At 43.5% G+C, this 17266-nt stretch overlaps 1 protein-coding gene across 6 annotated transcripts in view; it reads right to left on the bottom strand.

Annotated features, from left to right (window-relative positions):
* The window catches only part of DOCK8 (dedicator of cytokinesis 8), a 259998-nt gene that overhangs the window by 191114 nt on the left and 51618 nt on the right, over window positions 1–17266 (bottom strand). For 5 of the 6 annotated variants that reach the window (XM_077249094.1, XM_077249095.1, XM_077249096.1 and 2 more), the window contains exons 3-8: window positions 13532–13707; window positions 8474–8545; window positions 3571–3691; window positions 3186–3398; window positions 2090–2175; window positions 888–954 (exon numbers count right to left, since the gene is read on the bottom strand). In XM_077249094.1, the coding sequence (XP_077105209.1) occupies window positions 888–954; window positions 2090–2175; window positions 3186–3398; window positions 3571–3691; window positions 8474–8545; window positions 13532–13707 (735 nt within the window). Of the gene's footprint in view, window positions 1–887; window positions 955–2089; window positions 2176–3185; window positions 3399–3570; window positions 3692–8473; window positions 8546–13531; window positions 13708–14430; window positions 14521–17266 lie in introns of those variants that run through there. The other variant, XM_077249099.1, reaches the window with a different exon arrangement.

Here is a 17266-nt window from a genome sequence, read left to right as displayed (position 1 = left end):
ACACGCTGTGGATTACTCTGCAGATTTTTCCGGACTGATTTTAGTTAATCCGCAGGTAAACAGCACTGCGGATTTCCTGCGGAATTACAGCGTTTTTTTTGCGGTTTTGTGCGGATTTCACCTGCAGTTTTACACCTGCGGATTCCTATTATGGAGCAGGTGTAAACCGCTGCGGAATCCGCACAAAAAACTGACATGCTGCGGAATAAACAACACTACATTTCCGCGTGCTTTTTCCGCAGCATGTGCTCTGCGGATTTTGGTTTCCATAGGTTTACATGGTACTGTAAACGCATGGAAAACTGCTGTGAATCTGCAGTGGCCAATCCGCAGCAAAATCCACAACGTGTGCACATACCCTAAGTGTCTGGAGTGAGTTTAGCAGTCAAATCACGACCAGGATCATCCATATGTGACTTGTCTCTTCTCCAGAGTAATTACCTGGCTATCCAACCAGCTCTCAGCCTTTTATTCCTGGCAATTGTAGCTATGCTCATGAGGTGAGTGCTTGCTCTGTGCTCCTTGTCTTGTATTCTGATCTTGCTGCTGGACCTTGGACTTGTCTTGATCATCCGTTTGCATAACCCTATTGTTGTGATCTGCTACCGTCTTGGAATAATTGTGACCTCGGACTGTTTCATGACTAAGCCTTTGCCTCACTCCTTTGTCCATGACATACTCTCTTGGCTTTTGACCTCAGACCTCTTAACTACACAGATTCATGGCTTACCCGTGAGTGGTTACTATGGTCAGCGCAGGTAGGTTGTTTTGCCAGAAAAAATATACCCCCCTACCCCAAAAAAAACAGATGGATATATTTGTTTCATTCTAGTGCAGTTTAAATTAGCTTTAAACATGACATCTCCCAGTATACTACATTTTATTACCTTTTTTCTCTCTCTACAGTCATAAAGTGCAATAGTTGCAAACACTGGCTCAATGTCAATGTCAAATCTGTTTAGAAAAAGGGGAAGAAAAAATAGTTAAGTTTCATGAAGTACATAAATGTTCATTGGCGCAACATCATCATTGCGTCATGATGGACACACGATGTCACACTAGCCAGACTACTCAAAAGAGGAGCCGCAGATGCAATCAGATAAGGTCTCATGCAAACAGCTGTGGAATGAATGGATTGGCTGCGGATCTTTTCACTGCAGCACACCAGCTTCATATATTTCTAGGAAGCTGTCCCGCTCGGATCAGGAAGCTCAGGGTCAGTCTGTTCATTGCAATCCATTATCTGACCAAGATCCACAGATGTCTGCATGACCCTAAGGAGAAATTTGCAGGGCTCCCATCAAAGGGTAACAGAGTACTGACTTGGCAGCTGTACCAAGGTCCTGCAAAATAATTCTCTTATTTCTATTTCTATTCATAGGCATATAGGAGGTTGTTCAGATAAGGAGATCCAGCAATTGGGCCGGGTCTTCTGATCCGAGCACGGTCTTTGTTTGATGGACACGTGAAACCAGTCTTAGGGGCAGTATTACATGGTAACTTGACAGCTATCACTGTATAGGTCTGCATACATAGATGGCTGTCAATCACTGGTCTCCTAAGATCATAGTGAAAAGGGATATAATAATAAGTTATAAATTGTACAGAACCCTTTCCCACTAATCTATATATTAATCTGCTCAGTAATACAGCCACAGGCACCAAGGGTCCAGTGGTCATGACATACTCAAGTGATTGTAACAGACTCTGGCACTGAGATACATTAGTTTACAAGTGGGTTGGTAAATGTGATTGGACAGATCAACCCATACAACAACTAACTTGTGTGAGTCTCTCTACAATTTTTTTTTAACATGGGCCACCAGAGGTCACACTAATGTTTTGTTGACTATATGTAAACTCAGCTTAGCCACTAAATAATACTTTTTGGAAAGTATAGGGTCTACCAATAGGTGGCACTAGAGAGACAGGATACTTTCTTCTGGAGGAGAGCTAATTTGCATATTATATAATACTAAAATATGCAAAACTCTCAAGATAAAGCATCTTATAAAAGGCAAATACAAGATATTCCAAAACAGATATTTATAAATAAAAATGAACCAAAAATAGATATTTTATGCTATACCTTAGCGTATGCAGCTTGACCATTATCCTGTATCCCATATGTTCCTTTGGACATTCTGGTATAGGGCGTATTTCCACAGTATCCTCCTGAAATATGTGTAGTGTGCATTAGGGCCAAAATGTACTGAATAATCATTATGCTTAACTTTTGTTATCATAAAAAGGGCTTTAAAAGAAAACACTCAGCAGGAACCTTGCTCTAACCTTACACAGTTAAAGGGAACCTGTCACCCCAAAAATCGTATATGAGCTGCGGCCACCGGCATCAGGGGCTTATCTACAGCATTCTGTAATGCTGTAGATAAGCTCCGATGAATCCTGAAAGATGAGAAAAAGAGGTTATATTATACTCACCCAGGGGCAGTCCCGCTGTGGTCCGGTCCGATGGGCGTCGCGGTCCGGGGCCTCCCATCTTCTTACGATGTCGTCCTCTTCTTGTCTTCCTGCCTCAGCTCCGGCGCAGGCGTAGTTTGTCTGCCCTGTTGAAGGCAGCGTAAAGTACTGCAGTGCGCAGGTGCTGGGCCTCTCTGACCTTTCCCTGCGCACTGCAGTACTTTGCTCTGCTCTCAACAGGGTAGACAAGCTAAGCCTGCGCCGGAACCGCAGCATGAAGACAAGAAGAGGACGTCATCATAAGAAGATGGGAGGCCCCGGACCGCGACGCCCATCGGACCCGCACCGCAGCTGACCCGCCCCTGGGTGAGTATAATCTAACCTCTTTTTCTCATCTTTCAGGATACATCGGGGGCTTATCTACAGCATTACAGAATGCTGTAGATAAGCCTCTGATGCCGGTGGCCGCAGCTCATATATGAATTTGGGGTGACAGGTTCCCTTTAAGGTGCCCCTACACCTTAGAATACTGTTGTCTGAGAACTATCAATCCCAAATCCTCAATACACATGCATGCACACTCAGCTCAGTAGAAAGTACATGTGCTGTCAATGAGGACAGATAAGTGAATTATGGCAGGGGCTAAAAAAACATAAACAGATAATGATGTATGGAAAAAAAAGATAAAAAACAGGAAGAAGATGATAAAAGATAACGTAAAATATATAATATAGGATGAGGAAGTAATTGGAACACATTTATACCTCATCCATTGGTGGACTGAGGGCAAAAATCTCAGCATGTCTGTTGGCTTTACGAGCTTCTTCAGTTTGCTTCTCCAAGTCATCCACATTTGTAAGTTGGAGAAGGTTATTTAGACGACTTTCTGGATTTAGGCCACGAAGGTCGAATTCACAGGGAGTATTGCTAGATTTTTCAGACTCACCAGACAACCTCATTACAAGACCCCCGTCAGTCTACAAAAAACACACAAGACAATCAGGGTATTATATTGTGTGCATAAAAAGTACATCATGAATACAGAAAGGGAGTGCACACTGACTGGCTACTAGAAATCCAAAATATTTGCTTTGTGGCAGGAGAATAATTTTTAACTGAATCTACAAAATACTGCACGAAAAATGTTACCTGCTCATTTTGCCTAGTCTCTGACTCATCGGACTCAAATATCTGTTTTTGAAGAGTTTTTTGGAAATCTTTTCTAGAGCCACTTCTGCTAAAGTTGCTTGTACCTGAGTTTTCTTGTGTCCTAAAAGTATAGAAAAAATATAAAAGTGTTTTGTAAGATCCTATAAAATTTTGTCAGAAAGAAGTAATGGTATAAAAAAAACCCTATACTCACCTGTTAAGTAATCCGCCGATCCAGGCACTCCAGGAGTGATCGGTTTCTATTATTTCGTCAGCACAAGTAGATAAATGAACAGGAATGTTTCAACCCTGACATATATTCGGGTTTTTATCAAGCTAGAGTGTGCAGCGTCCGTCTATGCGTAAAGGCTGCAAGGATGGTAATCCGCTGCGACCAGTGATGGGCTGCAGAGGTCTCATGGGTACACGAAACGTTACCATGGCAGCTGGATTGGCAAATGAATTACAGAGCTTGGCCACTTTATCTTTTTCAAGTTTTTATTGAACATTTTTCAACATTATTTTTCAAACACAGAAAGTGTATTGAACGGAAAACCTAAGAGTAGGAAAGAGAAGGGGCTGACATTGGGGAGATAAGATATGGTAGGTGATCATAGTTCCAGCTCGCATAGCCAGTGGTATCCAGATCTATATATGGTGTTCTCATTTAACAAGACATCAGTGGTCATATGAGACCATGGAGGATGTTGATAGACCAAGTACATTTCTGGTATGATAATAATCTCGTGTGAGCAGGTTACTGTAGTTTTCTTTCTGACTAAGCCCACTAGGATATAACAAGGGTGAAGGGGGATAAGGATAATGGAAGTACTGGGAAAAAAGAGGGGGTGCGGGAGAAGAGAATGCATGGACTTCACCTATCACTAACGTCATCCCAACCAGTGAGGTAAGGAAAAAAAGGGAAAATGAGAAAGAGCTCCATTTAGACCCTGCTCAGGAAACTATGTATTATTATGTAAGGAATCTCGGAATTGCTGTGCATTGGTAATAATTGTATGATTCCCTCTCATGTTTGAAAGAACTTTTTCACTTGGGTCTTCTCCTGTAAATATGCATTTAGCCAGTACATTCTGAGTGAGAACTTATTTTCTCCAAAATCACATAAAGTGTAGGTTTGTTAGGTGCTAGCCATGCATGTAGAATTGTCCTATGGAAGCCACCAATATACAGTAAAGAAGTCTCTTAAGAGCTTGTGGAATATTTGTTCTGTAGTTTGTAAAGATCCAATGAGGGCCGAGGCTAGACTAAGTTACACATTATAAGATGTAGATGCATGGGTAAGTGTGTGTATTCTAGCCCAACAAGAGTGAATCTAGGGACTTTCCCATGCACAGTGATAGTGGTCTACCTCGACCTCGCAGCCACCTTGAGGTAAAATTGGTGCAATATATCCCCAATGCATCATTTCTGATATATATAGATAGATAGATAGATAGATAGATAGATAGATAGATAGATAGATAGATAGATAGATAGATAGATAGATAGATAGATGGATATACACAGCACAGAGCAAAGGTTTGGACACACCTTCTCATTTAAAGATTTTTCTGTATTTTCATGACTATGAAAATTGTACATTCACACTGAAGGCATCAAAACTATGAATTAACACATGTGGAATTATATACTTAACAAAAAAGTGTGAAACAACTGAAAGTATGTCTTGTATTCTAGGTTCTTCAAAGTAGCCACCTTTTGCTTTGATGACTGCTTTGCACACTCTTGGCATTCTCTTGATGAGCTTCAAGAGGTAGTCACCGGGAATGGTTTTTACTTCACAGGTGTGCCCTGTCAGGTTTAATAAGTGGGATTTCTTGTCTTATAAATGGGGTTGGGACCATCAGTTGTGTTGTGCAGAAGTCTGGTGGATACACAGCTGATAGTCCTACTGAATAGACTGTTAGAATTTGTATTATGGCAAGAAAAAAGCAGCTAAGTAAAGAAAAATGAGTGGCCATCATTACTTTAAGAAATGAAGGTCAGTCAGTCCGAAAAATTGGGAAAACTTTGAAAGTGTCCCCAAGTGCAGTGGCAAAAACCATCAAGAAACTGGCTCACATGAGGACCGCCCCAGGAAAGGAAGACTAAGAGTCACCTCTGCTTCTGAGGATAAGTTTATCCGAGTCACCAGCCTCAGAAATCGCAGGTTAACAGCAGCTCAGATGAGAGACCAGGTCAATGCCACACAGAGTTCTAGCAGCAGACACATCTCTACAACAACTGTTAAGAGATTTTGTGCAGCAGGCCTTCATGGTAAAATAGCTGCTAGGAAACCACTGCTAAGGACAGGCAACAAGCAGAAGAGACTAAAGAACACAAGGAATGGACATTAGACCAGTGGAAATCTGTGCTTTGGTCTGATGAGTCCAAATTTGAGATCTTTGGTTCCAACCACTGTGTCTTTGTGCGATGCAGAAAAGGTGAACGGATGGACTCTACATGCCTGTTTCCCACTGTTAAGCATGGAGTGTTACGCCGCTATTTCATACTCACCTGTCCGGCCAGCGTGCTCCCGATGCTCCTTCCTGCTCTCCTTCTTCTAAGTTCTCCGGCGCTCGTCCCTTCTGCGGTCCGCGCATGCGCAGACGCGCTCCTCTCGTCGCTGAGCCTTCTGGGAGGTCGTAACCCGGTGGCTCCGCCTCCAATATGGTGGCGCCCATCGGGTATTTCTCCCCAGCGTCTGCCCTGCTTAGACGCCTTTGCGTCTATTGCGTTCGCTGGCTTATTGCCAGCATCTCCGTAGGTTCTTTGGCTCCAGTCTCTGCATCCTTTGCTGTGACTCTTGCTTATCTCTGTTCACCGTTCCTGCTGTGCCTTCCAGTCCTGTGTTCCTGTCGTTCCTGAGTTCCTGCCGTTCCTGTCAGTCCTGCCGTTCCTGCCGTGCCTTCCAGTCCTGAGTTCCTGCCGTTCCTGTCAGTCCTGCTGTTCCTGCCGTGCCTTCCAGCCTTGTGTTCCTGCCATTCCTGTGTTCCTGCTGTTCCTGTCAGTCCTGCCGTGCCTTCCAGTCCTGCGTTCCTGCCGGTCCTGTGTTTCCTGCCTTGCCTTCCAGTCCTGCCGTTCTTGCCAGTCCTGTGTTTCCGGTCGTACCTGCCAGTCCGGTGATCCTGCCATACCTACCAGTCCTGTGTTCTAGTCGTGTCCCGTCTAACGTGTGTTTTCATCTTACCGGTCAGTACTTTGTCTTTACTGCCTCTGCCCGTCTTGTGCCTCCACCATTTTGGTCTCCTCTGTTGCTCCGACCCTCCTCTATCCTCTCTTCTCCATTTGTCCTAAACTCAGTCGTCCCTTTGGCTCCGGCAGTTGCAGCTTCACCCTCCTTGGGCCTGTCCCTAACGCTCCCTGTACAGGGGGTGGCACCACCTGGTCCGCTCGCCCTCGGGGGCTCTGTAGCCGTGACCCAGAGGGTCCACTTCTCTAGTCCTTATATGGAGGAGGAGGTGTGATGGTGTGGGGGTGCTTTGCTGGTAACACTGTAGGGAATTTATTCAAAATTGAAGGCATACTGAACCAGCATGGCTCCCACAGCATCTTGCAGCAGCATGCTATTCCATCCGGTTTGCATTTAGTTGGACCATAATTTATTTTTCAACAGGACAATGACCCCCAAACACACCTCCCGCCTGTGTAAGGGCTATTTGACCAAGAAGGAGAGTGATGGGGTGCTATGCCAGATGACCTGGCCTCCACAGTCACCAGACCTGAACCCAATCGAGATCCATTGGGGTGTGCTGGACCGCAGAGTGAAGGCAAAAGGGCCAATAAGTGCTAAGCATCTCTGGGAACTCCTTCAAGATTGTTGGAAGACCATTCCCGGTGACTGCCTCTTGAAGCTCATCAAGAGAATGCCAAGAGTGTGTAAAACAGTCATCAAAGCAAAAGGTGGCTACTTTGAAGAACCTAGAATATAAGACATAATTTCAGTTGTTTCACACTTTTTTGTTAAGTAACGTATATAATTCCACATGTGTTCATTCATAGTTTTGATGCCTTCAGTGTGAATGTACTAATCTTTAAATGAGAAGGTGTGTCCAAACTTTTGGTCTGTACTATATACATGTTGAAGTTCCTTGCTGGCATGTGACTGATCACATGCCCAGAAATGTCCTTTAGGTAGTCAGGACCTGCAGCATTTCTGCAGCTCTAGTGATGTGCAGGTCCTGATGGCTCCCTCTCTGGCACTGCACCATTCATTCAGATACATCGCTGAAGGACAGAGCTGTGCCTCTGCATACTTCTCGCAGTGATCATGAAGGACACTGTGTTAGCATTCTCCTTGATCATAGGAAGCTGCTTTCAGACTACAAGACACACTTTTTAGCAAGATTTTTCTTGCTAAAAAGTGCATCCTATAGTAAAAAAAAAGGATATATTAGTAAGTGACACAAAATCATGGTCCAAAGACATTAGTAACAATAAAAATCAAGTGGGCAACTGTTTTAACAGGTGAGTACTGGTTTATTTATTATGCTATACCATTACTGAACTCTTTATGTACGTCCAAACAAGCCCTTTTCGTGGCTTATGGATTTTTGAATCTCCATAAAATCAATTTGATAACTGTGGTCACGATATCCTAATTAGTGACTAGTCATAGAGGTATTGCTAATTTTACCACTGATCATATTATATGGCATGCTTTGCAGGGGGGAAGCGGTGATGCAGAACTCAGCCAGCCATTACTACCGGCTCTTTGCAAATCTCGCGGCTGGAGACCTGCGTCACTGCTGAGCAGGCGCTCTTTTTGCATATTACAATGAAACATCTGTAACAATCAGTAGTTCATACTTGTCTGAAATTCTCGACAATTATCAGCCCTTTTTAATATAAATGGCAGAATATATACTGAACGATATATGGATTCACAACTGCATGTACTTACTTTCTGTTCACAATCAACCAGTCTCGTAGATATATCTGAATGCAATCCCTGACATGTTGATCCAGCTCAGCCCTGACAAAATAAATGTTACCAAGAAATGTGAGATTAATGGATTTTGCCGGTTTAGATTTGAAAACAGAACATACTGTATATAAAATGACAAGCCGAGTCAGGCGGCTGTATAACAAGGACGACGATTGCACAGACTGGCCGCTGGCTCTCCTGACCCGAGCGTGACAGCATGTATTTCTATGCAGCTGACGACCAGTCCGAGCATTGCGATGTGATCGCCGTCCGTGTCATACGGCCGTCTGACTGCGCCCTTAGGCCTCTTTCACACGTCAGTGTCTCCGGTACGTGTAGTGACAGTTTTCTCACGTACCGGAGACACTGACACACGTAGACACATTAAAATGAATGGGTCTATGCACATCTGCGTGTTTTCACACGGACCGTATGTCCGTGCTGAAAACACGTCGACATGTCCGTTTTCTACCGGCAGCACGGACCACAATACGGACAGCACACGTGCAGACGGAGAACAGTGTGCACTCTCCTCCGTGTGCACGTACCGCCCGCAGGAGAGACAGCGCTACAGTAAGCGCTGTCCCCCCCGCGTGTGGTGCTGAAGGCAGAATTCATCTCTTCTCCCCCGCCGGAGAGAAGAGATGAAAGATCTTTTTTTTTTCTTTTTTTTTTGTTTGGGGGGGGGGGGTGAAAAATAAAGTTTGCATGTGCCCCCGCGTCCCCCCCCAGTGCGCCGCCTGGCCCCTTGCCGCAGAATATACTCACCTAGCTCCCGCGATGTCTCCTCTGTCCTCTCCGCGCTGGCCCCTTCTCCTGTGTGAGCAGTCACGTGGGACCGCTCATTACAGTCAGGGAATATTCACTGACTGTAATGAGCGCTTCCACGTGACCGCTCACACAGGAGAAGCTGCCAGCGTGGAGAGGACAGAGGAGACATCGCGGGAGCTAGGTGAGTATATTCTGCGGCAAGGGGCCAGGCGGCGCACTGGGGGGGGGACGTGGGGGCACATGCAAACTTTATTTTTCACCCCCCCCCCAAAAAAAAAAAATGATGTTTCATCTCTTCTCTCCGGCGGGGGAGAAGAGATGAATTCTGCCTTCAGCACCACATGCGGGGGGGACAGCGCTTAGTGTAGCGCTGTCTCTCCTGCACGGTCCGTGTGGTCCTCAGGGGGCACACGGATGCCGCACGTATGTGCCACTTGAGCACACGGACATGCGGACACGGATATCTCCGGTACCGGTTTTTCCGGTACCGGAAATATCAGGACGTGTGAAAGAGCCCTTAGACTCAGCACTAAGCTTTCCTAGTTCCACTTTGTTCTAGTGGTCAGTAATTTTCACAGCTTATTTTACATACTCTATAGTTGTCTTAAGGTAACTTCTTTAACCCTTTCCTGCAGTACCCAATTTTGCTTCATTTTTTGGCATTTTTTACCCACTCCTTTGCCAAAACTTTTCATTATTTTCCTGTCCACATAGTTGTATGAAAGCTTGTTCTTTATGTGGAAAAAGTAGTTTTGAATGAAACCCTTCATATTACCATATAATGTACTGAAAAGCAGGGGAAAAAAAAGTTTTAACTTTATTTTGTCTTCGTTGGGAACTTGAATCGGCCATCAATTTCTTGTTCTATACACTGCAATATTGCCGTATTTCATTACACAGAGCTATAATTACTGCTGCAATACTACTGTATTGCAGCATATACACAAAATGGGCTTTATGGGAGCACAAAGAGGATAGGCATGAGGGCCTTCAGTAGGTCCTCAGCTGCCATGTCAACCCATCGGCACCCTGTGATCATGTTCGAAGGGTGCCCGAATCAGAACCCCGCCCCTATTGTGTCTCTTAAATGTCACTGTCAGCGACTGACAATGGCATTTAAAAGTTACAATGCATCAACTGGAGCTAAGCTTTGGTCACTGCTGTTACTGACAGATGCCTCTTGATATGGCTCAGGTCCACTAGACATGCACTGTACATGCATGGCACATAGTGGCAAGGTTGTTAAACTTTAAAGGGGCCTGGCTCTAATGATATTTTAATTTAATTTAAAGATGCTAGTCCTACTCTAATATGTAGAAGGTGTAATAATATGGATATTAGCAAATATTTCCAATTAGAAATGTAGTACAGTTCTTCTAATAAGCTATTTTGCTTACCTCATGTGCAGGGCATTGCATTAGCTTAGGTATCCATGGTTACGACTAACTGTCACTATGAGTGGTCAAAACAATGGACACCTAAGCTACTACAATGACCTGCACATGGGGTAAGCGACACAGCTAATCAGAAGAACTATACTATATTTCTAATTCAAAGTATTTGCTAATATTATTAAAATTACACCTACTACTTATTGGGACAGGATCTTAGAGATGCGAATACCCCTATAAGTATACATTTTAATTTCCCAAAAAATAAAAATTCTGGAGCATCTTTTCTATTTTTTGTGATGCTACTTTGTTATTGTTCCTGGAAATGTATACACGAATAAATAAATATTTGGTTGTTATCTTGCTTCTTGTTAAAAAGCTGCGGAGCAACACAATTCTACAGAGCCAAATTCAGGCGAGTGTATGAAAACACATGTGTTTTTAATCTCATTTGTCATCCATGTGACACACGTAAGGCCTCTGTTTTTATACATCAGCACCTGTTAATACTTTAAAAGACCAAATTCAGTTTCATATGTTAAAGGGAACCTGTCATCATTTGTTTCCGATATTACCTATGATCAATGGCCTTCAGCCCATGTGATAGCATTCTATAATGCTGCACATGACTCCAATTCGCCGTGCAAGGCAAAAGAAAAGCCCTTTTATTATACTCACCTACGGGGTGGTCCGGTCACACTTCTTTCTACCCTGCTGAGGGCAGAGCAAAGCACTGTTCTGTACATGCGCCAGGAAAGGTCAAAAGAGCGCCTGAGCATGACAGTACTTATCTCTGCCATCGGCAGGGCAGAGAGAAGTGTAACTGCGCAAAAGCGAGAAGTGGGACACTGTGTCTATGATGTAGGACGCGTCATCCACACAGAACACAGAAGGAGGAGTGCATAGCAAGAAGAGAGGAGGCACCGGACCAAGACCAGTAACGCCTATTGGACTGGACCGCCCCACAGATGAGTACAATAAAAAGTGTTTTTTTTGCCTTGCACAGCGAATTGGAGTTATATGTACAGCAGTACATCATTATAGAATGATGTCACATGGGGCTTAAGGGTGGTGGCCGTAGGTTATATCGGAGAAAACTGGTGACAGGTGACAAGTTCCCTTTAAACATTGCAATATGTCCATAAATGCGCATGCCGGGTTGTTGATCTGTACATAATCTGATTTTTCTTGCGCACACATAGGATTAAAGAAGGAATGGAACAAACTAGTGCATGCCGTGATATTTTTCATGTGTAGAATTGGTCCAGAAAAAAACGCACATCTGAACAACTAAATTTATTAACATCGGTCTGAGTGCTGTCAATTTTTTCACGGAAGATCGAAAATATGGTTGTATGAACTTGGCCTAACGGAGAAACTAAACAACTTCTTATTTATCTCGTTTGTGCTCCTTTGCTGTGGTGTCCATCTTTTTAGACAGGCACAAGATGGTGGTCAATAGTGATAAGCGAATATACTCGTTACTCGACATTTCCTGAGCACTCTCAAGTGTCCTCCGAGTATTTTTTAGTGCTCGGAGATTTAGTTTTTATTGCCGCAGCTGAATGATTTACATCTCTTAGTCTGCTTGATTACATGTGGGGATTCCCTAGCAACCAGGCAACCCCCACATGTACTTATGCTGGCTAACAGATATAAATCATTCAGCTGCGGCAAGAAAAACAAAATCTCCGAGCACTAAAAAATACTCGGAGGACCCCCGAGCATGCTCGAGAAATCTCGAGTAACGAGTATATTTGCTCATCACTAGTGGTCAACTATGCTCTTGTGCCTCTGTTAAAAGACAGAGACCACCTCAAAGAAGCACAAACAGACACAATTTGAAGTCAATTTGTTTCATTGTAATGAATGGCTCCATAAGGGGAACATCTGAATTCCATTTGTCAGGGATTCAGATAACAGCCCTGGACAGAAGCCATCAAACAACCGTGGAGCGCGGTGTGTACTCAGCCGAAGATTGTGTAGGAACATTCCCTACTGACAAGGGTGAAATGTAAAGGCCAGTTCTTCATTTATTCATACACTTCCAGAATGAATACCAAAGTGATGACAAAATCCAAATATCTAAAGGTACCTTCACACGAAACGACATTATAACGATATCGCTAGCAATCCGTGACGTTGCAGCGTCCTCGCTAGCGATATCGTTTCGTTTGACACGCAGCAGCGATCAGGATCCTGCTGTGATGTCGCTGGTCGCTGAATAAAGTCCAGAACTTTATTTGGTCGTCCGATCGCTGTGTATCGTTGTGTTTGAAAGCAAAAGCAACGATACCAGCGATATTTTACACTGGTAACCAGGGTAAACATCGGGTTACTAAGCGCAGGGCCGCGCTTAGTTACCCGATGTTTACCCTGGTTACTAGCGTAAAATGTAAAAAAAACAAACAGCACATACTCACATTGCGTCCCCTGCAGTCGGCTTCCTCCTCTGACTCAGCGCCGCAAAGTGAAAGTGAAAGCAGCACAGCGGTGACGTCACCGCTCTGCTCTCACTGTACGGCGCTCAGTCAGTCAGGAAGTGGACGCAGGGGGACGTGAATGTAAGTATGTGCTGTTTGTTTTTTTTAGATTTTACGCTGGTAACCAGGGTAAACATCGGGTTACTAAGCGCGGCCCTGCGCTTAGTTACCCGATGTTTACCCTGGTTACCAGGGGACCTCGGCATAGTTGATCGCTGGAGAGCGGTCTGTGTGACAGCTCTCCAGCGACCAAACAGCGACGCTGCAGCGATCGACATCGTTGTCGCTATCGCTGCAGCGTCGCTTCGTGTGAAGGTACCTTAAGTGTTATTTCATGTGAACAATGTCCTATAGTAAATGGTCATTGGTCTGGTCTTCCCCATACATACCCATCTTCAGGTAGAGAAGGCTGAAGTGTTCTACAGTCTTTGGGTTTAGCTACAAGGTCCAGATCATCTTCAGGGAAATCGCCAAGATCTTGAAGAAGCTCATGATTGTGGCTGTTCATATGTGTCATTAGATAGTTTTCAAAATCTACTGGATCCACAGTGTCGTAAAACGGAGGCTACGGAAAGAGAAAAGAATTGTACCATAATACGTCTCTGCTCACATTGCATTCAGGCCTTCTGTCTGAGGTATACACCAGGAGGATTTTCCAATGTGCATCTCTGATGAAAGGCTCTAACGTATGCCACAGGCATATCATAACATGTTGCACATACGCTCCCATTTTGATTTTTTACTATTTTTCCTTAATATCACCACATGGAAAGACCCAATATACAATAATCAAAAGGTAGAGAACCCCTGACAAAGTCCAAAACTCTTTTGACTTTTAGTGGGTGGTTAGGGGTCTAAAAATACATTTGATGTTCCCAATGCACACACTGAAGGGTGAACATAGCATAAAAGTCTAAAATTGCCATTTTTAAAAAATTTGCCTCTCATTTTAGAAACCTAAAGAGTTCATATCATCTTCGTTTAGATGTTGACACCAGAGAAGGCAGTGAGATAACTCTTAATTACATGTACATACGCATAAAGTAATGCAAAGCTTAATATTATTCCACAAGGATAAAGAAAACAGACTACTGATGACGCAACGAACAGGAAAAAACAATCTGAAACAAATGACAGGAACCATGCAGAAAATGCCCTTCACTGCATGAATCTATTCTGAAATCCACTCGGCGATGGATGGAAGGAGAACGTCCCTCTGTGGGAACACATCTGCTACTAAGACGACTGCGTAAAGCAGCCTTATTAACTGGCTGATATGCCGACATACCTCTCCGAGAAGCGGCTCATTGGCGTACAGACTCACGACAGGTGTCCTTCAAAATGGCTGCGTGAGGAGACTGAGGAGAAGACTATGGTGCAAACACTGATGGTTTGACTCATATTGAAAATATACCACAAGCGAGCAGAGAAAGGAAGCCAGCTCGCCACCGCAGCATCTGAAGAAGGAAGTGCCTGCACTGACAGACATCAAGGTAGCGTGTCATAAGCTCACTGATATACAGAAGGAGGCAGGCCGGATTTGGAGTTTTTATGCCTTTATATTAAATCTAGTAAATTCTACCATGTACTCAGCCTTTGTATGCTCCAGATGGATGCAGCTCTGTGCTGAGCTTATTGCAAAGCTCCCCTTGGCCTTTCCAGCCATACTTTATCCTTTTTATCCAAATACTTGTCATGTGCAGTTCTTCGATATAAAAAGGGAAACAATCCAACATTCGAGAGCTGAGAATAAGCGAGACATTACTCTCATAAAGCACACCATGCTATACGCTACATGTATCCAATGCAGAAAGGCAATAGTTGTCTCCAATATGGCCGCCCTCCAAAAAAAAGTTTTGATAAACATAAAATAACTAGCTATAACATTTTAAAAAAAGGGCAAACATAATATTTCGGTTTTACACACGTTTTAATTAATTAAACTAAAATAAACTATACCCATTCCCTTAAAGGGTTATTCCCATCTCATAGATGGATATCGTCAGATAGAGCCCGTAAATACAAGCAATTTACTACTTATCAAAATTTTCAGCAGCTCTTGCGATATTAATACATTACATTTGATTACAGCTTGTTGTCTTGAGATTGACCACTAGACAACAGAACTTACACAGTGCTTACGAGCTCTTTTCTATTCAGCTTGTGCTCGTAAGCACTGTGTTGAAGCTGGAGCACGCCGTTATCTCCTAATCTCAGCAAACTTCAGTGAAGTGCTTACAAGCTAGAGAGCAGCGGTAGTCCGTCACCTAGGCAACAAGCTGTAAACAAAAGAAAAGTGTTTATATCTCAAGAACAGATGCAAATTTTAATAAGCAGTAAATTGCTCGTTTTCACAAGCTCTATCTGACAATATCCTTTCTAAGATAGGAAAAGAACTTTAAAATGGTTCTTTTAATGTTCCTTTTAATACTAATCATATTATAAACATGTCGAAATGAGGGCCATGGTCACGAAAACTTACAATTTATGAAGAAATCATAGTGACACAGGTGGTAAAAGTACAGACTACACTAAAGATCCCCATACACATTAGCTTAACATCGTCTAAACCTGGAGTAATCGGTGTGACCAGCTGACAATGTGATGTGTGAAGGGGGGCTCTCCCTGACAGATGATGTTGGGGGAGATGAGGACCATGCACTTTGACTTCAAATGCCCAATCCTTGTGTTCTCCAGGAGATATGCCACTGCCAACGAGCAATCATGAACGCTAGGGCAAGTATTCATGATGGGATAGGCGGAAGAGATAGTTGCCATAAGCTTAGAGGGGTTGTCCAGGACTTTTACATTAATGGCCTATCCTTAATATCTGATTGTGGGGGAAATAATCGGCTTCCGCGCCGATCGCTGTTCCTGGTGTCGGCTGGAAGTGCTCAACTGTAGAGCTGCACAGCTCAGTAACTGCATAAGGGCCACAGATGTGAATAAATAGGGAGCGACTTAGCACTTCTCGATGACGCCGGAAACAGCTTATTGGCAGGGGTGCCAGGTATCAAATCCCTCCCCCCTTCAATCAGATATTGATAGCCTATCCTAAAAAATAGGCCATCAATATAAAAGTATCAGACAACCTCTAAAATATAGTCTGATGACCTATCAAGATAGAAAAATCATAAACCTAATGAATCATTATCAAACTAAAAAGAGGATTGTTTTGTTTTTTTTATAAGGCTGGCTACACACAACTGCAAAAACAATTCATGTGAGGACAACGAGATTCAAAGCGGCCGCGAGTCCCGGACCCAAACTCTACAGCCTCATAGACATAAGGTATATGAGCGGCGGCATTGCAGAGGTTGGCAGCACCCGGTGCAAGGCAAGCACTTTGCCTCCCCTGAGCAGTGGACTATCAGCATTGAATCCCTTATCCCCCATGCACAAGTATTGCATTTGACAAAAATACTGATGTAATTATAGTTTGCCCTTGGGTCCTCTATTTTTTTATGCTTTTTGCTGAAATCTGACATAAAATTTGACAAATAAAAAGTTATACGTTGATACTTTTAAAAAACTTTGTCTAACGTATCTAATTTATTACCCTAGTCCCAACACCTGAGCCAACCTTAGGCCTGATCCTAACTCTAGCCTAAGGATAAGAACAAGTGTGTAAAAATGTAACATTCCATTTAACGTATGTGTTTGTTTTTTGTTTTTTTACATGTTACACTTTTTTAAATTTGTGACAGCGGGTGTCTATCTCTCCTCTCACAAAATTACAAGTGAGAGGAGAGGCAGCATGCTATGGGGAAGCACAGTACAGCCCATGATAATATTCAACGCTGGCTTGATCAGCCTCTGTCACCTAAGTTTCTGCCTATGCACAGCGCAGCAGTTGGGCTGAGTTTGACAAAAAGCTGCTATTCTCTGCACAAGCAGTCACCTAGATGGAAAGCTTATTTGATTATACTAGAACTTTGACATCTTGGTCTGCCTATGCAGAGCACAGAAGCCAAAGGCAAATTCTTGACTTTTGCACTCTGCGGAGCATCTGAAGGCAGCAAACTAAATAATACAACAGTCCTTAAACTTTACTTACCGTATATACTCGAGTATAAGCCGAGATTTTCAGCCCAAATTTTTGGGCTGAAAGTGCCCCTCTCGGC

Source organism: Ranitomeya variabilis, chromosome 1 (genome assembly GCF_051348905.1).
Source record: "Ranitomeya variabilis isolate aRanVar5 chromosome 1, aRanVar5.hap1, whole genome shotgun sequence".
NCBI lineage: Eukaryota > Metazoa > Chordata > Amphibia > Anura > Dendrobatidae > Ranitomeya > Ranitomeya variabilis.
Note: the sequence above shows the minus strand (reverse complement) of the source record. Positions and strands in the feature narration are given on the sequence as shown.